At 39.9% G+C, this 25609-nt stretch overlaps 2 protein-coding genes across 4 annotated transcripts in view; one reads left to right on the forward strand and one right to left on the reverse strand.

Moving 5' to 3' along the window:
- MAATS1 (MYCBP associated and testis expressed 1) overlaps positions 1 to 717 on the reverse strand; it is a 100214-nt gene extending 99497 nt beyond the window's left edge. For both annotated transcript variants that reach the window (XR_004286904.1, XM_032347728.1), the window contains exon 1: positions 495 to 717. Coding sequence is in view for 1 of the 2 variants with exons in the window: in XM_032347728.1 (XP_032203619.1) it covers positions 495 to 618 (124 nt within the window). In the remaining variant the exon portion in view is untranslated. The remainder of the gene's footprint in view (positions 1 to 494) is intronic.
- Positions 718 to 12313: 11596 nt separating this feature from the next.
- On the forward strand, positions 12314 to 19964 carry LOC116593510 (cytochrome c oxidase copper chaperone). Of its 2 annotated transcripts, XM_032347820.1 has the most exons (4): positions 12314 to 12519; positions 14339 to 14427; positions 16073 to 16114; positions 19824 to 19964. In XM_032347820.1, the coding sequence occupies exons 1-2, from the start codon at positions 12413 to 12415 to the stop codon at positions 14421 to 14423; spliced, it is 192 nt and encodes a 63-aa protein (XP_032203711.1). In that variant the 5' UTR covers positions 12314 to 12412; the 3' UTR covers positions 14424 to 14427; positions 16073 to 16114; positions 19824 to 19964. The 2 variants fall into 2 exon arrangements, with proteins under 2 accessions (XP_032203711.1, XP_032203707.1); XM_032347816.1 differs by lacking the exon at positions 16073 to 16114 and having other exon boundaries at positions 12315 to 12519.
- The last annotated feature ends 5645 nt before the right edge of the window (positions 19965 to 25609 follow it).

Below are 25609 nucleotides of genomic sequence, written 5' to 3' on the forward strand. Positions count from 1 at the left end.
TTAAAAAAGATAAAACTAAAAACAAAGGTGAGATAAACTGCTACTTCTTTATATACAAAGCCAAATTTTGAGTTGCCCGGAGAATGGGAGCGGGAAGGTCATTTTTGCAGTTTCATCGTGGGGATTTGAGTGAATCTCCAACTCTGCAAATCACTGCACACTTTTCTGGATAACAAAACAGTGGGAACAGGTTTTAGAAAGACTGCTTAAGGCTGTGCAAATTATCAGGAAAAGACCGTGGCGAACAGTAAAGGCGGATGATCCGGCGCGGTGCTCAGACACGCTGAGCACACCTGGGGCTCCCAACGCGCAGGGAGAGCACCGCCACCTGGGAGCTCCGAGCTGCCCCCACCCAACAAAGGATAACCGCGGACAAGGGATCTGATCTGAGGCTCATCTTCCGCTCACCGGGCTCCTGGCTCGGTCCCACCGTCCCGAAGCCCACCTAGCTCAGGAAGCAGTAACTCAGGAGCGAAGTCTGGTGTCACCCTTACCGTACAGAAAATCATACTGTCGACTGGTAGAGACGTTGCCCCAGGCCCTCGACCTCACCCCGCACCGGGTCTGAGACACCTGCAGGTTGGCCTGGGGCTCCTCGATAGTCACCACATGGCTCATGGTGTCGCCTCTTCCCTCCGGCCAGCCGGGGACCAACTAGGGACGCGTAGTTGCTGTGTGCACGGTAGCTATGGTAACCTCCTCCTCAGCGTCGAGATAAGGGGCGGGGCGAGGAGCACGAGAGGGAGGGCGGGGCGAATTCGTGGGCGGGCCTTGAAACGGAAGGGGTGGGCCTGGCGTGGGAGAGGACAGGTAGGGTCCGAAAAAGGGATGGGTGGGGCTAGGCGCTGGAGAGAAAGGCTGGGGGCGGCGAAAAGAGAAGCACCCAAAGGCGTAGGGGAGTGAAGGGCACGGGGGGGTTTAGAGGAAGAAAGATTGAAAAGAGGGCATTCCTGAAGAGAGGAGGCCGCTGGGCTGGGGAAAGACGTCCTACTTTCCCAAAGCACTCCCAAAACTGACGTGAGCCCTCAACCACCTACCCTGGGTTCGGTCCCGAGAGCCGGAGTCCAATGCTCAAATCCAGCAGCGATTTGGGAATTACAGTTCACAACTTTCGGAAATCCCTGTGAAATCTTAGAACCTTCTAGAATAGTTGGGGTCTTTCATTTCGGACATCCCCTTTCTGCGGGGCTTATTCTGCTTTTTAAAACTATTAAGGAAAAATTTAAACAGGCAAAAGTGAATCCATTTTTAATAACCCTTACGTACCCATCACCAAGAATCAACGCTTAACATTTTGGCAATCTAATTTCATCCCTTCCCCAACTCTATGCTTGAGTATTTTGAAACAGATCCCAGACATTATTTTACCCTTAATGTGCATCTCAAACTGATACAGATTTTTTAACTTCACCACCTAATTTCACATCTAACAAAATTAAGAATTCCTTCATGTCATCTAATACTCACTACATATTCAAATTAACCTGGTTAAAGCCAAAATGTCATTTAATGTTTTTTTTTCCTATCAAAAGATAAAAAAAAAAGTCTTCACATTACATTTTGGTATAGTTCTTAAGTCTTATAACAGTAGATTTTTAACACTTTCAATGATTTTCTTTACTATCTGGGATTCTTCTATTAAAAAAAAAGGTGGGGGGCACCTGGGTGGCTCAGTTGGTTGAGCAGCTGCCTTCTGCTCAGGTCATGATCCCGGCGTCCTGGGATCAAGTCCCACATCGGGCTCCTTGCTCGGCAGGGAGCCTGCTTCTCCCTCTGTCTCTGCCTACCACTCTGTCTGCCTGTGCTCGCTCTCTCTCCCTCTCTCTCTCTGAAAAATAAAAATAAAATCTTTAAAAAAAAAAAAAAAAACTTTCTAGGGCACTTGGGTGGCTCAGTAGGTCTTCCTGCCTTCAGCTCAGATCATTATCTTGGAGTCCAGGATGGAGCCCCACATGGGGAGTCTGCTTCTCCCTCTGTCCCTTACCACCCTGCTTATTCTCTCTCTTGCCATCTCTCTCTCAAATAAGAATCTTTAAAAAAAAAAATTTTTTTTTTTCACCAACTCATTGGTTTTCTTGAAATAGAGGGATCCTAGAAGAAACACTACATAAATGCTGTGGTTTTTCCCTTTAATTGTAAAATTTCAGAAAAATGAGTTGGTGTCTTAGCAACCTCCAATATTAACCAGTAAGGTTTTGTTTGGTTGGTATCACTAGGAATGCATACATTTTACATATCTGATGTGGTTTAATCCATTATTTATGATACTCAAATTCTGTTAGGCTAGTGGCACACCTTAGAATTGACTTCTTTGTCCTTTTGATGTGATCCATTGACACACTGAATAAGCCTACAGGCCTACTATCCCTCTTTCCACACATACTCCTGGTTTTGTTTACTCCTAAATTTCTTGGGGATTTTACAAACCAGCCATAAGCTTTGTCACTCCCAAGCCCTTGCTCAAGCCGATTCCTTTGCCTAATATGCCTTTTCTTATTTATGCACCCCAACTAATTTAGGTATCCTTGAAGACTCAGTGCTAACTTCATGTAGTTTTCTCAAATCCCCACAAAAGAGTGAGGCTTCATTCTTTCTTCCAAAACTATAGTAGTGCCAATAGCATGGACCACCTTGAATTAGTAATTATTTACAACTCTGCTCTGCACAACTGTGAGTTCATTGTGGATGCAGGCCTTCACATGATTATTTTGTATCTCTGAAGTTCCTGATAAATGAAAACTTAATAAAATGATTCGTAAATGAAAAATCCATTTATTAAACAAATTTACTATCTACTATAAAATAGGTGTTGAAGATTCTGAGATAATTTGTACAGCTTACTGAATTATGGCGAAAACAGACACAGAAACAAAATACAATGTTTAATGGTATAACAATATTTTTCTGTCTGTGGGCATAGCTACATTTCCCATTTTCTGTCCCTTCTTCCCAGAACGTTCCTCATCCCTGTCGCTGACTCCTCATCATTTGAGTTCTCAGCTAAAATATCCCCCCCTTAGACTTTTCCTCACTGAATCACATAAATGATCTTCAGTAGCCAACAACCAGCCTCTTCCATAAATACACTGGGAGACATTAACCAATAGAATACATCAAATGTGATGATATATATGTGACTATGTGATTGTCTTATGTAAACAGTACAATCCATTTTACTGGAGTTGCTTACTCTCTCCCTTGCTTGAAGGAAGCAAGTGGCCATGTTGGGGAATCTCACATAACAAGGAATGGAGCCTCTTGAAGCTGAGGGCAACCTCCAACCCACAGCAAGAAACCAAAACCTTCAATCCTGCCACTCCAGAAACTGAACTCTGCCAAAAACCTAAGTGAGATTAAAAGCATATCCTTCCTCATTAGAACCTTAGATAAGATCACAGTCTCACCCAGTATCTTCACTGCAGTCTGAGACCCTGGAGGAGCTACTTAAGCCATGCCTAGATTCCTAACTATAAAAACCCAAGATAGGGGCACCTGGGTGGCTCAGTTGGTTGAGCCGCTGCCTTCGGCTCAGGTCATGATCCTCCCAAGGTCCTGGGATCAAGTCCTGCATCGGGCTCCTTGCTCGGCAGGGAGCCTGCTTCTCTCGCTGCCTCTGCCTGCCTCTCTGCCTGCTTGTGTGTACTCTCTCTGTCTATCTCTGGCAAATAAATAAAATCTTTAAAAAAATTTAAAATTTAAAATTTTTAAAAATTAAAAAAAAATAAAAACCAAGATAATACACATCTATTACCACTAGGTTTTTGGTAATGCTACACAGCAAGAAATAATGTGCAGTCTTTATGAAATTACATGGTATTTTGCAGTTTACTTGTAACTTTGATATTGTAGAGGAGCGCTAGTTAATTAAAAAAAATCATTAAAGTTATACTTTGCCATATTGGAAGACAGTTGGCAATGTTTCTGCTTATCTTTTAAGGGGGATACTCTCTGCCCTTGTTCCTTTGGGTAGGAAAAAACCTTGGACAATACAGATAGTGTGCACTTCTAGAGCAAAGGGCAGGTTTGCTTAGAGCCTTAGAAGTCAGTCTCCTGAGCAACTCCATGGTTAAGCATCTGGCATTGGCTCAGGTCATGATCCCAGAGTCACAGGATTGAGTCCCACATCGGGCTCCCTGCTAAGTGAGGAGTCTGCTTCTCCCTCTGCCCCTCACCCTACTCATGCTCTCACTCTCTTGCACTCTCTCAAATAAATGAAAACCTTTAGAAAGAAAAAAACAGTCTCCCTTTGAGCAAAGGGCAGACGTTCTTACCACCCATTAGTAAAGATTTGGGTTTCCTAAGCTCACTGTTTTTTTCCTGTAATGTAACCCAGTGTGTATGCAGATGTCATTTGGCCTTCTTCACATCACCCTGTGGGAATTAGAGCTCAGTGAACTGACACAAAAATGCTGATACACTGCTGCTACAGCTGTAAGTAATAAATTACCCTTTACCTCTGACCTAGTAGTTTGCTGGCTTCTATTAGCATTCATGGGACTGTAGTAGGCAAATAGGGTAAAGTTTTAAACCCTTCAGAGTTCTTAAAAAGCTACAGAGCATGATAAATAGCCCATATTTGCCTATGGAAATTGGAAGGCTTTTTTTCCCCACAGGCAGAAATGTAAATACTATATAAAATTACCTCTGAACGTATTAACTAGAGAAGTGAGAATTCAAGCCTTGTAATTCTTCTCTCTCAGCATATGGTGTCACTCCTCTACCAACATCTACTTCCTACCCTTGCTTGGTAAAGGCGCCACAAGTGGAATTAGTTAGGCATGAAAAATAGCTAAGCACTTTTGTCATGGTTGGATTTTAGAAAGCATTTCCTTAGTTGTTGCTTGTTACATTACCAGGGCTGTCATCCACAGAATGACGGCTTGGTGGCATTCATAGGTTATGCTTCCATTCAGTACCACACAATAACATATTCACTCTACTATAAAGAAGTCCATTATAGTCACCGTTTCAGCCTTAGCTGCCTATTGATAAAGCAATGACAACAGCAATAACAAAGAGCTCCACGGGCTTAAAATAGTAAAATATTGCTGGTTAGAATCAAAATTGGAAGCAAGAACTTGAAATGAAAGATGCTCATCAAACCAACCTCAGAGTTGCTCTGTAAAACAGATGGTTCACCTAATCCTTCATTATTTAGTCTCCACATGCCACCTTCTCTCAATTTAATCTCCAGTTACAACTCTAAAACTGTCATGTTTTTCTTGGGAGAAGTGGGTCTTTGAGAGTTTTCTTGGGGGAGAATGGGAAACACTAAATGTCATTGTTCTTTACTCCTACTTTTCCTTTAAGACTAAGGCCATCCTGTTGCTGGGTGAATGGGAGAGACCCTGGTTCCTGAGCCAATGACCCAGCCAGAACTGAAGGAGTTACACAAGGTTCTTGGTCTTGTCAAGGACAGACAGGCAGCACAGTGGATGAGTAACAGAAGCGGGAGAGTTTATTAAAGTAAAAAGTACCCTGTGGCGATATGAGAGCAAGAATGATAGCAAGAGCAATGTGTGTGGCATTGGGGGTTTCGGTTTCTATCTTTTAGTGACCGTTATTAACCAAGGGGTGGGAAGAAGTGTTTCACAGTTTTTCTTCCTAATTTGGCCAGGGGTTCCCTGTCATGGCCTCCACCATCTTGGACTTATTGGTTAGATCTGGCTTCTTGTGGAGTATTGCCAGGAGGGACCTCTGACTTTCCCAGTAGCTAGCCATGACTTCCTCCATGCTGGCCTCCTGGGATCCTGTTAGAACCTAACTAACCATCTACTCTAACAATCCCACAAGCCTAAAGACACTTAGACTGAGTAAGAAAAAGTAAAAAGTGGTGTTTGTGTTAAAACCAATCATTAACCTTAAAGCTTACCTCTTCATAACTTAAAAGGCAAAAGAAAAAGCAACCTACATGTGTAGGGTAACGGTACCATTCTGAAACGAGAGGTAAGTAGCTGGATATAAATAACTAAATATTTCACTTTGGAAAGGATTATCTTTTGGTCTTTTTTTTTTTTCAATGGCAGGAGAATATTTCATCGCGAAGAACCAGTTGTTGGAGGGTTTTAAGCACCATTGCTCAACTGATGAGTCACGAACTCTACCTCTGAAATTAATAATACACTATATGTTAATTAATTGAATTTAAATAAAATAAAAATTTTTTTAAAAGAATCACAGGGCACCTGGGTGGCTCAGTGGGTTAAGGCTTCTGCCTTCGGCTCAGGTCACGATCCCAGGGTCCCCGGATCGAGCCCCAAGTCGGGCTCTCTGCTCAGCAGGAAGCCTGCCTCCCCCCCTCTCTCTGCCTGCCTCTCTGCCTACTTGTGATCTCTGTCGTTCAAATAAATAAATAAAATCTTTAAAAAACAAAAAGTCACAATGGTCAGGGAGGAAACTAAGATTTTTTTTAAAAGATTTCATTTATTTGAGAGAGATAAAGATCACAAGTAGGCAGAGAGGCAGGCAGAGAGGGGGGGAAGCAGGCTCGCTGCTGAGCAGAGAGCCCAATGTCGGACTGGGCTTGATCCCACGACCCTGAGATTGTGACCTGAGCCGAAGGCAGAGGCTTAACCCACTGAGCCACCCAGGCGCCCCAGAAACCAAGATCTTGCTAATATTTGGAAAACAGCCTGTTGCTACCCAACTTCTTTGGGGCTATTATCCAACTTCTTTGCCTGAGGCCTGCCAATACTAGCTAACCCAGAGGAAGTCACAGAGTGTTGTCACTGCAGTATCCTTTCTTCACTGAAGCAAGGAAGGACAGTGGGCAAGAAAAATCTTTTCTCAATTGCAGAAACTGAGTATGTTCGTCTATAATCTACATCTACAATTTATCTCAATTTTCTTAACTCCCTAAATTCTCTTAGATACTTGTCTTTTATTCCTTGTTGATTTCCTAGACACTAAAGTTCAGTAACAAATTAAATGGAAGTCAATGATTAATCTAAAAATAAGAAATATTCACCTTGCATTTAGACATATTAAGTGGGATAGTAGATACAGCATAGACCTTAGAGGGAAAAGATGTTGAGCCTCAGGCCTACCATTTACAAGTATGTGACCTTGAAGAAATCATGTCCATCTCTCAATATTCTCATCTATACTGTAAATAATAAGCTCAACTGCTATGAAGACCAAATGATGGTTCACAAACTCTTCATGTATGGAAGACATCACAGCTGAAGATGATGCTGCCATTTCAACCGCTTATACATTCTAACTAAGCCCATCTTACAAATCTGGTTTCTCTATTAAGAATTATCAGTGCCAATATGAGAGTTATTGGACAATACTAGAGGGAAACATCAGTTCAAACAACACTTTTTTGTTTTTCTCCTTATTTAAAATAGATCTATGGGGGAAAAATACTTCAAGAGTCTTTGTAGCAACAGGGCAAAATAAAGCTTTCTTGGGAATAATTTGTCTGAATAAAACTTTATGCTGTGTTTACCATCTGCTAACTACTGTTGGGGCACCAAAATGAGTATGACAAGATCATAGCACATCAACTACAAATTCACAATATGTACTTATAACAAAATAATTATTTTTGCTTAAAAGCAAGGAGATGGCTAGAGCTCTTAGAATAAAACTTACCTTGTTTCACACCACCTACAAGGGTAGTGAAAGAGGACATCAAAATCATTAAATTCAATTACTACCCCATGAAGCAGTGTTTTCCAAATTGCATTTAGTGGGGTGCTACTAGGATAGTTTTCCTTGTTTTTCAAGTGTGGATAATTGATTTCTTAATCCTGCTCTGTTCATGACCCATTGTCATCATCGGTCCCTGTAAGATCACTTTATTGGCATTTATCCCCATTCTCTTCCCCCACTTAACTTTTCTTCATAAACAACCATTCTGCTTAAAGCAAGTCTTTTTATACATATGCCATCTTATGTGTGTTTTGGGGTTTTGTGCCCCTCTTCTTTAAATTTATGTAAATGGTATTGGGGTACATACCTATTCTCTTACTTTCAATACCCACACTCTTTAAAAAATTTGTCCATGTTACTTTATGTTGTCAATTTCTTCTAGTATGTGCCCAGTACACTACATTTCCCTATCCACCCCCACAGTGATGAATGCCCACATTGCCTCCAATCCTCTGCCCCATAAACAAGCTGTCACAATTATCCCCATATATGTTCCCTATGGACTTGCTGGGAAAGTCTTTGGAATACAGAGCCAGAAACAGAATTGCTGAGTCACAGAATATACACCTACTCTTAAATTAACTGGATACTGCCCAACTGCCCCCCAAAATGGCAGGACCATTCCACATCCCCAACAGTAACCTGGAAGGATTCCTGCATCCTTACAGGTACTTGACATTGTTCAGCTTTCTTTTGTCAGTCTAATGGGTCTAAAGTGATTCTTCACTGTTTTGTTTTCCTTATCTATGATTTATACTCGTAGTTCTTTTTATAAGTGTTGGCTTCAGGTTTTTCTTCTATATATTCTACATATCCTCTTGCAGTAAGTAGGCAAACAAAAAAGTTGCTTGAACATTTCTGCTCCTATATACTGTCTGTTCATATCCCTTTTCCATATCTCTAGTGAGGTTGTTATTGTTACTTTCTATATGTTTCTTAATTATTCTAGACTTCAATCCCTTGTTGGATTTAGATATTTCAATATCTTTGACCAATTCATCATTTATCTGTTAATTTTATATTCTATAGTCTCTATTGAAAGATAAATTGAGGCATAATAAAAATTTAAGAGCTTGTTTGAACAAAAATTGGTACAAATTGGACAGCAAGAGCTTGTACTGACAAGAGCTCAGAGAGAGTCTTCTACAGAGAAAAGGCAGAAGAAAAGCCAATTATTGACTGGCTACAGCTTAAATTTTAGTTGGCTGTTTGTGAGTGGTTGTCCTTAGCATTTTGATTTTGTAACTTTGAGGTATTTATAGGCTCAATTTTTGGTTTGCTTAATGTAGGCCACTGCAGCATTAGTGCCACAGCAGTCTAATGGCTTCTTTAATTAATCTCTGCTATGGAAAACATCAAGCTGTTGTTTTGATGTGATTATCTTTTTTTTTTTTTTAACTTATGATGAGAGAAAAACTCTCTAAAGGCCTAATATACAAGGGAAGCCATTTTAGATTTCTTTCTAAGTTAGCATGACTGCACATCAACTTTGTTCAAAACAACAGCCTGATTTATAGCCTGCTACACATTTATTGTACATGTGTTTATGTAGCCTAAGGAAAGGTAGCCAAAAGGAAAACCCTCTTATCCTTGAGATATCAATAACACTCCTGTTCCTTACATTCCTTTACAATAAAACTCATAATTCCTGCCTATACACTAACCTATAATCTATTGAGCTTTTACAAGATATAAAAAAGTATACAACTCCATAGAAACTATTCTCCAGAGTACTTTCTTCTCTGTGAAGAGTGTGCTTCCTGCGCAGCTGTTTTAACTTGGGCTCAGATAAAACTCTTTACTTTTAGAAATTCTAAATGGTTTGTTCAATTTGTGTTGACACTTACAATCTGTGCTTTTGCAATGTTGTCAAATAGGTTGTACCCCACGCTTCAGTATAAAGATAACCTCCAACCAACTTTACATTAATGTATTTTGGGGTCTTAAGTAACAGACATACTATTAAGGTTGGATGATTGTTTTTAAGATTCTATTTTTATTTCGCATATATTATTTGCTTCAGGGGTACAGGTCTGTGAATCATCAGTCTTATCCATTTCACAGCACTCACCATAGCACATACCCTCCCCACTGTCCATATACCTCCCACTCCCCAGCAACCCTCAGTTCGTTTCATGAGATTAAGAGTCTCTTATGGTTTATCTCCCTCCTGATCCCATCTTGTTTCATTTTTTCCTTCTCTACCCCCCCCCCAAGACCTCCCACCCTGCCTCTCAAATTCCTCCTATCAGAGAGATCATATAATTTTCTTTTTCTGATTGACTCATTTCCCTCAGCATAACACCCCCTAGTTCCATCCACATCACTGCAAATGGCAAGATATCTTTTCTTTTGATGACTGCATAGTAGTCCATTGTAGATATACACCACACCTTCTTTCTCCATTCATCTGTTGATGGACATCAAGGTTCTTTCCATAGTTTGGCTATTGTGGACATTGCTGCTATAAACATTCCAGTGCACGTACCCCTTCAGATCACTGTACCTTTAGCATAAATACCCAGTAGTGCAATTGCTGAGTCATAGAGTAGCTCTATTTTCCAACTTTTTGAGGAATCTCCATACTGTTTTCCAGAGTGACTACTCCAGCTTTCATTCTCACCAATAGTGTAGGAGGGCTCCCCTATCTCCGCATCCTCACCAACATCTGTCATTTCCTAACTTGTTAATTTTAGCCATTCCGACTGGTGTGAGGTGATATCTCATTGTGGTTTTGATTTGTATTTTCCTGATGCCGAGTGATGTTGAGCACTTTTTCATGTGTCTGCTGGCTATAAAGATTTTATTTTTAAGTAATCTCTACACCCAATGTGGGGTTTGAACTTGTGACCCTGAGATCAAGAGTGGAACGCTTCACTGAAGGAGCCAGCCAGGCACCCTAAAACTGGGATGATTAATAAAAAAAGAAAAATATATATATATGCTCCTCTATTTTCACTACTTTCTATTAATTTCTTAGTTTGACCTTTCACATGTACACCTTTAATGCATCCAGGCCCCACCTTTTCATGTGGTGTTTAATTTTCTTCCATTTGTTTTCTTTTCCCCATTGATTTGTGCAGCCATGTTTATTGTACATTACCTTTCCAACTGATACTGATGTTGGAAGTCCAAGACGCACTGTTTAAATAGCAAGATATTAAACAAGAGTAGTGAACACCTAGTTGAAAGAACTGATAATGGTAGATAAGGGTTATTTTAGGAGAACATAAGGACTATACATTGTATTTTTAAACATACCAATCCATAATGAAGTAAAAATCATGCCCATTAGAAGTTCTTAGATGAGGGCGCCTGGGTGGCTCAGTGGGTTAAGCCGCTGCCTTCGGCTCAGGTCATGATCTTGGGGTCCTGGGATCGAGTCCCGCATCGGGCTCTCTGCTCGGCAGGGAGCCTGCTTCCCTCTCTCTCTCTCTGCCTGCCTCTCCATCTACTTGTGATTTCTCTCTGTCAAATAAATAAATTAAATCTTTAAAAAAAAAAAAAAGAAGTTCTTAGATGATAAAATAGGGATGGTTTTGGTAATCTGGAAAATATACATTGAGAAATTACTTACTTCTAGGGTGCCTGGGTGGCTCAGCCTGTTAAGCGACTGCTGTCAGCTCAGGTCATGATCCTGGAGTCCCAGGATCCAGTCCCACATCAGGTTCCCTGCTCAGCAGGGAGTCTGATTCTCCCTCTGACCCTCCTCCTTCTCATACGCTCTTTCTCTCTCAAATAAATAAGATCTTTTTTAAAAAGAGAGAGAAACTACTTCTATATAGCACCAGTTCACATTCAAACAATGGATTCCCTGATCTAAATCTCTAAAATACAGCAACAAACCTTGGTTAGGTGATACTGAAAGTTTGAGTACCCAAAATATCAATCACTAGGCAGCTATTTGAACAATGCTTTGAAGCCCCGCTTTAAAAAATAAGTTCACTCCCTTTCTCCAACAACTCTCTGCAGAGGAAAAAACAAAAAACATAGTAGGCGCCAGTTCGCATATATCTAATCGAATTCGAGAATCAAGGAAAAGTCCTTTTTCAAATGTTTTAACTGATATATTCGCCCTATGAGTGAACAATTCATACTGAAATCAACTCAGAAAGGCAGCTATAAACACCAATCCGTTAATAATTGAACGTGTATGGGGTACCGTATGAGTATTAGAATTTTCTTCCCCACACTTGTGGATTGCATTGTCCAAATGTCTTTGCTGAACGCTTTTAACTAAATCAGAAAAAGACGGAGGTGGAGGTGGGGATGGGGAGAGAGGAGGGCAGATTATACAACAGCAGGGGAGGAGAGGGCAGGTAACACAACAGCAGGAAACCTGCGGAACTAATATGTTACTTGGGGAGGGGGGACTGGCTCTCGTTAGTGGTTTCTCTTGTTGAGCGTGGACAAGTCATTTCACCTTCCTCGGTTTCGATTTTCCACTGTTGGGCGGAGAGGTTGTGAAGTAGGAGTTAACTTACTCCGCTCTTCCTTTTCGAGTCTTCCCACTTTGATTGACAAACCCTGCGCTTTCACTCCGCCTCTCTACGCCTGCGCGGAAGAGGCGTCTCGCTTTAATACCTTCATTTAGCCTCTCCTGCGTAGGCGCCAGTTTCCCTCCCCGCCTGAGAGAGGCGGGACTTCCTGTCCCTTATAGACCAACTGCCGCAAGTGACTGCAGGCGAATCGGCGTTAGCCAAGCCTGGGAGAGTGTAGTTGGCGGTGCTAACTGCTGCTTTAGGCTTCAAAGATGCCAGGTCTGGCGGCCGCAAGCCCTGCCCCGTCTGACTCACAGGAGAAAAAGCCGCTGAAGCCCTGCTGCGCCTGCCCGGAGACCAAGAAGGCCCGCGATGCTTGGTCAGTGCGCCAGCGGGGAGGGGGCGGCGGGCAGGCCCCGCGCGCCGCCTTCCGGTGCCCTCGTGCCCTGCCTGGCCCTGGGCTCGTAGTTTCGCTGTTCTGCGCTCTTGAGAGTTAAGAGGGCCCTGTAGGGTATGGATCAGCTGTCTCCATTGAGCCCATAGCCCAGACCGGAAACATGGATGAAAGGTTAAGAGAGAGGTCAGACTGAACCGGGCTCGCTTCACTTAGTGATCCTTTACTGCAAGGGGTTTTTGAGTATCTGTTGTGTCAAGCACTACCTTAGGTCTACTAAAGACATAGAACTATAGATGCTACTTGATTTAAAGGAGCTTAAAATTAATGGAGACGTATACTAAGATTGCTGTTACCACGTGGCATGGGCCGTGATAGAAAATTTTGGCAAGATCAAAGAGTAAAAGTGTTGTGGTAAAGTTTTGGCACAGTAGGACACGGTACATTTCTTAAAGTACTGAAGAGTTCCCCCTACCTCTCCCCGCTCTTTGGGTAAATGAATTAAAGATCAGACTATGACGTTGATGACAGTGTTCAGAATAGTACATCTAAAGTACTATCAACGCACAAAAGGTTTTGTTTGTACTAATTTTATACAGCCTGTGTTGTGGAGCAAGTCTCATTTGGCGGATGCTCAGAAAATGTGAATGTACACCTCTCCCTCCAACCCCTTTTTGTCCTCCTATAAAAATAATAAAAAGTGGCATAGTGGGGTTAATAATTGTAGGAGCTTAGTGCTTTTTATTAATACTCAGTACTTCGCAAATAATACTGTGAAAGGTGAATTGAAAGACTACAATCTGATAAGTGCTTATTGAATCTAAAGATAGTATGCTGTCATGATTAAGAGCCTGGGATCCAGAGTCAGGTTTGAATCCTGGTCCACCACTATGTGACTTAGAGCAAATTGTGCGAAATGGGCTTAATAAAAATATCCACCTCTATCTAGGATTACTGTAAGGGTTAATGATTCAAGCCACACAAGTGCCTTGCTAGCTATTACCTTCATAGGGAGCTCTACCCCAAGCATTTATTCATTTGCAGGCAGCCCTTGAGCTGTTTGAAGGATGTATAGGATTTGGATCTCTAAAGGAGAACTTAACCTTCAAATTGTTTTTGTGTTAATTGCTTCAGACCACTATGCCCATATACCTGTAGTTAGTATTTTTTTTTTTATAATTGCACTTGGCTTAGCTTGATCTTTGCTAAAATTACATTTTCAGGCCCTAGAAATAAAGCTGTGTGGTCCTAGGTTTTACTTTGTGAATTTTACAAATAAAAAGTTCTTTGATCATCATGAGGGAGGCTCATCAGGATGCTATTGGCTGCCAGATCTTGCTGTTTGAATGTTTTGGGGTGTATTGTGATAAGAAGATTTATTTAGGTCTATTTGAATGTAGGGCAGAATAAAAAATTTAATTCCTCTGTACTAGGCAAAAAAGTAAGTTCTTCTCTCTGTCCTTTGTTTAAAGTAGATATTGTACTCAGATGGTTTATTTCATTAGAGAACTGTGTTGTTCCTTGGATATGAACGAGAGGCAATATTAAGCATAATTATTTCTTCTAATTAGATTCTCCCTAAAAACTAGTTATCTGTGAAACATCTTTATGGGCATGGAAGTTTCACAAGAGCCAATAAAAACAAAGCCATTTGGTGTAGTAGCTTTTTTAATTTTTTTAACCCCAGCTACATTCCATCAGACCCATGTTCTGCCTCACTCCCCATCACTATCATGCATGCTTACTTACTACTAACGTGTTTAATGCCTGCTTTGTTAGATAACAAGTACAATTTGTTTTATAGCATCATTGAGAAAGGAGAAGAACACTGTGGACACCTAATCGAGGCCCACAAGGAATGCATGAGAGCCCTGGGATTTAAGATATGAGATGGTGAGCAAGATTCTTTCTGATTGGGAAGATAATACATAGACTTATTGCTTCAGATTTGTGCTTTATAGATTTAGCAGTAATTTGGGCAACATTCTGTTCAAAAGGCAGTTCACCTGGCTAATCTAAGATGCTTAAGTATCACTTAAAAATAATTTTCAGTTTCTAATATAGGGAGTAAATGATGTTAATAAATTGAGAGGTATTCAGTGGATCTTTCACAAAAGAGTTTGATAAAAGCCTTTAGAGTCAGAAGGAGGGGCGCCTGGTGGCTCAGTGGGTTAAGCTTCTGCCTTTGACTCGGTTCATGATCTCAGGGTCCTGGAATCGAGCCCCATATTGGGCCCTCTGTCAGCAGAGGGCTTGCTTCCCCTTCTCTCTCTGCCTGCTTCTCTACCTACTTGTGATCTCTCTCTCTCTGTCAAATTAAAAAGAAAAAAAAAATTTTTTTAGAGTCAGAAGGAATAATAGTGTAGGAAGTCCAAAATAATCAGTTGTCTGACTTAAAGGAACTAAAAGGAAAATATTCTTTATTTCTTATTTCTGATGTTGTGGGTCTTTAGTAGGGTCTTTTAAGTAGGGAATAAGTAGTACATAGAAGCATTGCTTTCTGCAAAAGAGAAAGGAACTATGACTACTTTTTTGTACCAGGCTTCCAATAATATTACAACCTCAGACCTTTTTTTTTTCTTTTGGGATATTTATTTATTTATTTATTCATTCATTCATTCATTTGTCACACAGAAAGGAAGAGAAAGAGAGAGCATACAGGTAGGCAGAGGGAGAGGTTGAAGCAGTTTCCCCTCTGAGCAGAGAGCCTGATGCAGGGCTCAAACCCAGGACCCTGGGATATGACCTGAGCCAAAGGCAGAAGCTTAACAGACTGAGCCACCCAGGTGCCCCAGACCTTTTTTTTTTTTTTTTTTTTAAGAACTCTGAATCCAAATTTTAATGCTAAAAGGGACCTTAAATTAACAACAATACCATAAATAAATGATCTTTTGTTTGGAAGCTCTTTCTTCAGATAGCACCTTAATTCCTTCCAGTCAGGTCTGTGTTCAAAAGTCTCCTTATGAGGCACCTGGGTGGCTCAGTCTGTTAAGTGTCTGCCTTCAGCTCAGGTCATGATCCTGGAGTCCTGGGATTGAGCCCTGTATTGGGCTCCCTGCTTAGTGGGGAGTCTGCTTCTCCTTCTCTCTCTGCCCCTCCCCCTTCTTGTGCTTTCTCTCTCTCTCTTTCTCTTTCTCTATAAATCAGTAAAATCTTTAAAGAAAAAAAGCCTCCGTCTTAGACAAACTTTGCCTCAACACTCCATCTGAAATAGCATTCCTGCCCATCACTATCCCAGCACTGTCCTATAGAACTTCCTGTGATAATGAAAATATTCTGTACCTTCACTCTCCACTATGCTATATGTGGAGCCATATGTGGCTCTTGAGCCCTTGAAATGTGACTAGTAAAACTGAAGAACTGAATATTTAGTTTAATTTTAATTTAAATAACCATATTCAGCTAGTGGCTACCCTATTCTTAACATCACTGCTTGCATATTAGATATTTACTTATTATCTGCTTTTCTTTACTTCAAGTAGAATTTAAACTCTGAGAAAGAAAGAATTTTTTGCTTTACTCTCTGTCATATCCCTAGGACCTGTAACCATGGCTGGCATGTAGTAGGTTCACAGTAGAGGTTTGTCAAATAAATAAATAAATAAATGAGGAACTAAGGCCTCCCAAAGTGAGTTCTCCTTCCTTTGCTTTTTGCCTACCCCTCCCACCCCCCAATATCCACACCACACCACCGCTTTTAACTTAATAATAGCTGAGAGATAAAGCCAAAGTCACATACCAGTGTAACAGTAATAGAAAGCCTGGTTTCTTTCCCTTTCACCTCTCTTCTGCCTCTTTAGAATTTCACATATGGCTAGTCTTCCTCATGGAGCTATAAAAAAGGATGGACAAGGAACCTGTTCCAAGCTGATAAGTATCACTATGTAGTGGAGAACAGTCTAGGATGAAAGTCTTGAGGCTTTAATTTTGGTTCTCCTGACGTCTAGTTTAGCATGTATTTTACTTCAGCTACATTTAACATTCATCAAGACACTAATCCTCCCTGGGTTTCATTTTTTTAATTTATAAAAAGAGAACCATAATACATTTTGTGATTTTATATATGGTATGGTGGATTTTATATATGGTATACGGTATCCTGTGTGTACATGACATACTTAAATGGCTTTTAGATTTCTTTAAATCCCATGGTGAATCATTTTGTAAAATAAGTAAGTTGGGGATATGTGTCAGGGGGTGTTCTTTAAAAGTTAAGTATACCTTTTGATTATTTTTAAAGACCTAGAATCTTAACATTTATACACAGTTTCCTTGTTCATAATCTAACTCTCTTCCTAGGGTGTTGTATAAACTGCTGGTTAGTGCCAAGCCTGTCTTGATAAAAAAGATGATTTAAAAATGCTTATTTTAGGAGCAACAGAAACTTCTCTTGGACTTCACATGGACCACAGAGGTGCTATAACTGATAGGATAATTATCATAAATTCACAAGGACTCAAAGATATCCTAGTTTTCTTTATATTATTGGGACAGAGAGTGAGAGTGATTCTTATGTACTTCGTTTGTGTGTAGAAGAAAATGGAGAAACTTTGGACTTAAAAGACCTGATGTTTAACTGTGTGGTCTTGGGCAAGTCTGTCACTTTCTGGACCTTAGTTTATATAACAGAGTCATTATGATGATTAAATGACAGGTGTATGAATAGGATTTGTCAACTACTTAAGAGAAACCAGAATGGGATAGTCTATGTCTTCGTAATTGTGGATAACAGACATTCAGTTGAGGTCTGTTGAATATATGACCTGATTACATATTTTTGGATCCCGGTTATGAGAGAAACAATCTGAATCCACATAGGGCCTTTCTTAGAATTCAGATGTCATGTTTTCATTTACAGCATGATAGTGCTTTTGGAAAAGGAACAGGTGTTTGGATCTCCTTTGGTCCCAGGTGTCCTGTCTCTCTAACCCGCATTGGGAAATGGATGAACAGTGAAGTCAAAAAAACTTGTTTAGGTGACAAATGGATAACTGGTGGAATTAAAACTGGAGTTTAGGTCTTTTATGTTCTCCAAAACACAGATGCTTTACACTTTATTCCTTGCATTTAATGAGATCTATTGCCAACATACTCATTTTTAGGATGCACATAGTCTTGATCTTCAATCCTGAAACTTTATTGTTGGGGTGCTTGGGTGGCTCAGTCAGTTTGATGGCTGTCTTCAGCTCAGGTCATGATCCCGGGGCCTAGGATCAAGCCCCACATTGGGCTCCCTGCTCAGCAGGGAGCCTGCTTCTCCCTCTCCCGCTGCCCCTCCTCCAGCCTGTGCATGTGTGCACGCTCTGTCTCTCTTTCTCTCTCTCTCACTCTGTTTCTCAAATAAATAAAAATTTTAAAAACTTAAAAGAGGGAAAGACCTATTGTTAAAATGCGTAGGGGTGGGTGTGTGGGGGGGGTGTGTGTGTGTGTGTTTATCAATAACCAGGTCATTGGTTGTAAAATCCAATACGGCTGTCTACATTGTTATAAGATAAACCTAACTAAATGGATATGCCTTAGACTGTTAGATCACATTTTTCTGAGGATAGCTGTAAAGGAAAAACACTTTTGCAAACCTAGATCTTCCCGGTAATGATCGCAAAAGTTACTTAATTCAGAAATTTTTTGTAGATTTTAATGTTAGATCATAAATAAGATAGGTCTTATTGTACCTTTAATTTAGTACATTGGGACTTAATATAAAAGTAGGCTACATTCAGCCAGAGGTGTACTTTGTAATCACCTGAGGACTGTTTTCCAAAATTCACATGCTGTAGGCCTTGATCTCTTCCTGTTGACTCAGAAACTCCTGTGTACCCTTTAACTCATTTATACCCTTTAAGAACCATTGGGTTAAGCTGAAGAAGTAGCAGAGATACTGCTAAATATAAATTACCTAAAGATTTAATAATAGCAAAGGAAGAGACTTGAAAACTCCTAGGGAAAAATATGATGGTAGTGACTCTAGACACTTTCTTCTGTCTTATGACTATTTTTTTTTTTAACTGCAAGAGAAACTAGAGAAACCAAGAACCTGCTTAAAAATGTAAAGAGGAAATGGCAGCTAGTATCTTTCTGACTTTAGGAGTCAGAAGGAACCTTGAGAACTCAGTCTAGGGGCTAAAATTGTTGAAAGAAAATAAAAGGCCAAGGACTGAGCAGTGAGGATACTCTATTTACTGTTTAATAGAACTTAATAGTTGGTTAAAGTATGCTGATTTCACATACACCCACCTAATTATCTATGAAAATATGATCCCAAGAAAATCCAGAAAAAGTGTTATTTCTTGCTATTCAAACTTTTATTCATTCAATAGATCTTTATTGTTAACTACTAGAAAATGGTGGCATGAGAAAGACAGGGTGTCTTCTGTCAAGAACTTTACATCCACATATATAACCAAGAGTTTTATACCCAGAGGCTTTCAGGAGTAGCCCCTCCTGATACATAGTTAGCCGCAGAAAAAGTAACAGTGGTATGGATTGCTGTCTCTTACAGTGTGGGTGGCTTCATTTCTGCTTATGTTCCTGCTCAATCCTTTCCTTAAGTGTATTCTTCCTTTGAGCCTTTTAGAAAAGAGAGTTCAGATGTTTGTATTGTTAGTGAGGTTTATCTTTTCTTAAACCGCATGCAGGGATTAATAGCTAGATGAAGAAGCACTTGCATTGGGCCTGAAGAGTTGGCTAGCCCAAATGACTTACCATTTTAAGCATTGTTCTCTGTCTTCTGGGTTAGGGACTGGGGGTGGGGGTAGATCTCGGTCTCGAGAGAAGCCTGGTACTGATTGACTTAAACCAGCAACCCTATCCTCTACTACTTTCCTTTTTTGATTTCTAAATGGATTTCATTTTTTCCCCTGGGGTCAAAGTGAGTAACTTTACACAGGAAGTGTTTTGGATACAGAGCTGACCTTCTGCCTTCCACTTTGTGGATCTTTGCCAGACATACTTGAATCAGCAAGGAGAGCTTTGCAAGTATCTTCTCTTGAATATCTGCAAAAATGAACTGCCCTAGCCTTTTGGGGAAGATATTTTTTAATAAATAAATATATGTAGTTTTTAACAAAGACTTCTGAAGATTAAAAAATGTACTGGATCGAACAGTTTTGGTTTTTGATTTTTTAGTTAGACAAAACTAGAGTTTAAAACTATAGGTTTTTATTCTAAACCACAGTTTAGAATTAATAGTACTTGAGTGAGATTCATTTCCAGTGGTCTTAATTCCCTAAATCTCTAGGTCTGGCATGATGTTTGAAATCTAATTTTCTAATATAAAATTTTTTTTGTAGGTTTACTCTGTGAATGAATAATTCCTGAAGAATGAAGAAGATTCAGTAGTTGTGAGAATTCTTTGAGGACCTTTGATAAATGGAAAAAGTATTTATAATTTATTAAAAAAAAAGGAAATATCTCTGGTCAGAAATCTTAAGGTGTGTTTCTTTTTGTGTTCCTCTCATCCTTACATGGCATTTATTTATTTTTCTTTAAGGATATAGTATTAAAAAAAATCTTAAAATATTAATTTCTTCTGTTGTGTCTTTCTGGGAACTCTAGATAAGAAGAAAGCAGGTACTGATCTCACTCAGTGAAATCTCCAAAATGAAGTGCATAGAAGTAAGGAAATAGCCGAGTTGAGAATGGGTATGGTAGCCATGTCATCTCATTCAGTGTTTTTGGTTTTTATTTTTAACTTACTTAAAGGCAAGAACTGGACAAGCTTTCAGTCTTAATATTTTATATCATTATTCTTACTCTTCACTAGTTCTCTCTTTGGGGTAAGTTATTTGTTTAGATTTTGGGCTACATTTAGGTGCCTTGGCTTAGAAGATCTTAACTGTATGGCATAATTAATCTGTAGATGTCTAGTTGCATTTTAAGATACACTAGGATCCTTAGTTTAATGCCTCTGGCCAGATAATTGTCTCTTATTGATTAGAAGCTGGCCCAGACCAGAGGCTGGACAAGGACAGATAGTCACCAATGAAATAGCTTAGTGCTCTGCTACAGAGTGATACCTGGGGTAGAACATAGAACCCCACGGTCCTGTTAGCTGCTTATGGGCTAATGAAACAAGGTTGTATTCTGCCTGAAGTAAATTGAGTTTCAAATCTCAGCAAAAAATACTGAAGAACATAAGAGAATATGTGGTGTCCATACGTCATTCTGTGATGGGAAAATTGCCTCTTTTATAAAATAAAGGAGCTGAATTAAGTTTTTCCTTAGGATTCCTGCTAGTTAATTAACAGCGTGGCTTTGAAATATGACAGACTTAGGTTCAACAGATCACAACCTCTTTCAGTCTGTTTTTCTCATCTGAAAGAAAAAAAGCAAGGATAGAAGTAATACTTAACTGTACAGGGTTGTGACTACTACTTAAAATGGTTTATATACTATGGATTTGGCATTGTATCTAGCATTTAATGTTGATTAACATTCTCTAATTCTTTGATTTTATACTCATATTTCCCCTGAATATTTGTTTGGATATAATACGTTCAGGTGAAGAATAGGTGAAGAATAGAATTTTGGACTCCTGAGACAGATAAAAATCAACTCCCACCAAAACACCCAGTCCTTGGCAGATAGTCATCCAGATTCTGCTTGACTATGCCATGAACTACACAAAAGGGGGGAAAAAATTTATAAACTTACCACCCAGTGTTAATTTTTGCTGTGTGCTGTTCCAAACTTTTCTTATGTATTTATACATGTTTTAAAAATAATAAATGAGGTCATTTTTCTATGCTATATATTTTTAATGAAATCATATTACTTTTCTCCCTTGATGTATTTTACCAGCTATGATTATAATCCTCATATGTATAACTCCATTCTGAGCTTACTATAATTTAACCAGTTCCCTATTGTTTGTACCATCATTCATTCAACAAAGTGCTTTGTAGAATGCTTGCTCTATGTCAGATACCATTTGTGGAATTGAGTATCGGTCTTAAACAGGACATATACCTGACGCCTAAATTATTTCTGATTTTTTTGATGGTTGGTTTTATGGAAACATATAAGGAAGAAATGACCTGAAATCCTACCAGTGTACAATAGGACGACTTTTTGGTGACTTTGCCATTCATCCCTTTCTGCATGTATATTCTTTATTATTTTGGGGGGGCACTTCATAATAAAACGGCACTGGAAGTTTCCATAGGAATTTCTTTACAGATCCCTTACTAATCACTTAGCTAAGGATGGGCCAGAGGCTATGCATGTTTTCAAGGCTTTGGATGAGTATTGCCAGACTGATCTCTAGAGGGGGGTTGCCCATTGCACCTTTGTATCGGGGGGTGTCTATTTCCCTAAGCTCTTAGCAAGGTTAGTTTTTTCAGGCTTTGCCAGTTTGATATGTTCACATATGTAAAGGAACTAAAGCGCCCTTAACATCTGCCATAATTAAAAATATATCTCATAAGACCCTCTGCCCATCCTTCCCTAGTGCTTAAGCCTTCCCAAAAATTATGCATAACATTTTAATACTAGTAATAGTAAGAAATGTTACCACAGTAATCTGAAAAATGAAAAAGTTCACTTCCTAATAGGTGACCACCACATTCTGACATACATCTTGGCTAAGCCCTTGATATTCACAGTAATTCCCAAACAATGCAGACACAGTCACACCATTCTTTCTAATCATTTCTTTTTGTCTAATCTTAAAACATTTGACTAAAAGGTGGATAAGAATAGGACCATGAGGATGCCTGGGTGGCTCAGTTGGTTAAGTATCTGCCTTTGGCCCAGGTCATGATCGCAGGGTCCTGGAAGCAAGTGCCGCATTGGTCTCCCTCCTCGGTGAGGAGTTTGCTTCTCCCCCTTACTCTGCCCCTTCCCCCTGCTCACACCCTCTTTTTCTCTCTCTCAAATAAATAAAATCTTAAAAAAAAAATACAAGACCAGGACCCTAAGTAAGGCCTACTTTAGGATAACTATATGTTTCATTGGTCTGATGTGAGGCTGCTAGAAGAACCATAATCCCCATTTTACAGGTGAGAGGTATTCACTTTAAGGAAATCACTGTGGTCAAATAGCTGGTGACCTGGAATGTGAGTTTTGGTCAGTAGAGTTGAAGCTGAATGTTCTTTCCTGTACCAGATACCTAATATAAACATCACATATTCATAGTTATTCATACAGTTCGCATCTAGTAAAGGCCTGATATATGCAAGTAACTGCCCTAGGTGTTGAATATTCATGTGTAGATTAGACATACTTCTTGCACTCAAGGAGATGAGAGGAGAGGCTATTTGACTCAACATCTACTCGGGACATAATATATGCCTAATTATGTGCTAAGTAGTGAACAAAGATGTAAGATATGGTCTTACTCTAAGCTTCTCAGCTTATAATCTAGTACCTATATGTATATAAACTGTGAACATACAGAGTTGAATACTCAGTATTATGATGAGTATTCCAAGATACTTTCCTAAAACGAGTGCATGTGTGACTAGCCAGAGTTTCCTTTAGCTCTCAAAAACTGCTAGCTGGTAGTTCCATCTCTGTCGATTATGGTGATTTTGAAAGCAAGTAATAGAAAATCCTCACCAAGAGAAACTCATATGTCTGGAAATCCAGAGTTAGGGGAAGCTCTAGATGCAATGATGTCATAGGTTCAATGATATTATCCAAGAATCCAAGTTGTTTTCATCTCAGAGCTCTTTCTTCCGGGACTGATGATACCATGTACTTCCTTGTTCAAGTCCAGCAGAACAGAGAAAGCATTCCCAAGACATGAAATCCCTTTTTTTAAAAGTCTGATTGAGACAAATTAGGTTATATTTGCTGTATAGTTGCTGACCAGTAATAGTTGCTGAACAGAGCGCCTTATGCAGATTGGCTTAAATAGGACCCCTCCCCCCAACCCTTGGATCCATTTGTAATTATAGTTATCAGCACAAAACTGGAATTCTGTAACAAGGAGGAAGGGATAAATAGACTGAGTAGGCAATCAATTTTCCACCTTGTTCACTTAACAACTAAGTCATCCTAAATGGCCAAATTGAGTTTTAAAGGAGCATCTCCTCTCATAGTTTATTCAAACTTTTGAGAGAAACATATTAGTAAAGCACAATAAATTGGCTGATGTTAAGTTTTCATAGAATAAAACAATTAGCAGATGTTCAGAGAACTGTTTCCTGAAGAGTAGACCTTCTGGAGATCCCAAGGGAGATCTGAGTCCAGAAGCATTCACCTGCAAGTACCAGAATGCCTAATTACAGTGCTTAAGCAAGAAATGTAGTTGACGTCCTGTTGTGAAGTCTGAAGGTTGAGAGTTCCAGATCAGTAAAACTTTGGAGAAGTGTGACTTACTCTATTTTTCAGTTCTTTATCCTTCTCCTCCTTAGGTATGTCACATCTCATGGTAGCTTCAAGCATTACATCACTGCACTACACTGGTCAAGCCAAGATAGTAGCAGGCCTCGCACTGTCTGTCAGGAAGTTTTTTTCCCAGAAGCCCCACATACACTTCCTCTTATATCCCGTTAGTCACATGCCCACTCGTAAGGCAGTTGCCACCAAGGGGAATAGGATATTGTGCTTGGCTTTGACCAGTCTTATTTTAGGCTCTGGCAACTGAGGGAAAATCTCACCTTCCTTAACATATTGTCCAAGCAAAATCACAGTTCCATAAACTAAGAAAAAATGGGGAATGGTTATAGGGCAGACAAACAGTAGTGTCTGCCTAAGGTCAACTTGGCAGTATGTGTCCAAAGCTCAGACCATGCCTCTGTTCTATTTTAATAAATATTAGGAAAGGATTAATCTCAAGCTCGGTGTTTTTCAAACTCTATGTGGTTTACTTTTTTCCAATTAATAATCACTACTCAGAATTTGGGGAAAATATAGTTTAAAAAACACATATACTCTACAAGCCCAGTCTTCATTGCATTAAAAGGCCGTAAGTCCCTTTGTCAAATTGCTATAAAAATGTCAATTCTCTCAGTTTCTGTCCTCATCTCATCATGGACCGGTAATAGCTCACAGACCAGCCGTCGTTCACAGAATCCCTTGGAGAGGCAGGTTAGCCAGCTGACTTCATAATCTGGCCCCGATCTGCCTTTCCTACCTCGTGCCCTGCTGTTCCTCCTGATTCACCTACAGTAGGCTGTCCTCTATTACCAGAATATGTCAAGTGTATTTTGTTTTACTTCTGGACTTGACTTCACATTCTGTTCTCCTTTCCTGGAATGCCCTCCTCCTAGTTGGGGAACACCTCATCATCTCTTTAGACTGGCTTAAATGTCACCTTCCCTGTGATGTTTTTTTCTGAATTTTTTCTCCCTGATCAGGGCTTCCTTTGACCCCCAAATACATTTATTTAATTGGATTGCAATTATTTCTGGGTCCGTCTCCCTCGATAGACCAATAGTTCCTTGAAAGTGACAGTTGTCATGCTCATCTGTATATCCCCTGTGCTTGCCACACATACTTTGCCTTAAATAAATGCTTATTGAATTGAATCAACTCAACAAATGGTGTGACGATGCGACTTCTGTTTGTTCCCTTTTATTCTCCCCCAATGTTTTTGGGCATCTGGCTGGCTCAGTTGGTAGAGCATGCAACTCTTGAACTCAGAGTCATGTTGGGTCTAGAGATTACTTTAAAATTAATTAATTTTTTAAAAAAGAACATATCAGGGGCACCTGGGTGGCTCAGTGGGTTAAATAAAGCCTCTGCCTTCGGCTCAGGTCATGGTCCCAGGGTCCAGGGATCGAGCCCTGCATCGGGCTCCCTGCTCAGCGGGGAGCCTGCTTCCTCCTCTCTCTCTTTTCCTGCCTCTCTGCCTACTTGTAATCTGTCTGTCAAATAAATTAAAAAATTTAAATAAAAAAGAAGAACATACCATTTTTACACTTTTTTTTTTTTTTTTTTTTGCTGGCCTTTCAAATCTGGTTTTAAAAACAAGCTGCAACTTGGCTTTGTTGTATTCCCATCACAGGTCCCATCCTTCAGGCAACAATGTCATTGTCACTGCAGGCAGAATGTGAGTTTTATATACTGATGATGCCACACACACACAGACACACACATACCCCAGCAGCAGGGTCAAATCCCCTGGAGC

Source organism: Mustela erminea, chromosome 1, assembly GCF_009829155.1.
Source record: "Mustela erminea isolate mMusErm1 chromosome 1, mMusErm1.Pri, whole genome shotgun sequence".
NCBI lineage: Eukaryota > Metazoa > Chordata > Mammalia > Carnivora > Mustelidae > Mustela > Mustela erminea.

What these genes read in the sequence shown, in the direction of transcription:
- LOC116593510 (XM_032347820.1), top strand. Translation starts at nt 12,413, where the DNA reads ATGCCAGGTCTGGCGGCCGCAAGCCCTGCCCCGTCTGACTCACAGGAG. An exon ending in AAGAAGGCCCGCGATGCTTG is followed by an intron (nt 12,520 to 14,338) that starts GTCAGTGCGCCA and finishes TTTGTTTTATAG; the next exon opens with CATCATTGAGAAAGGAGAAG.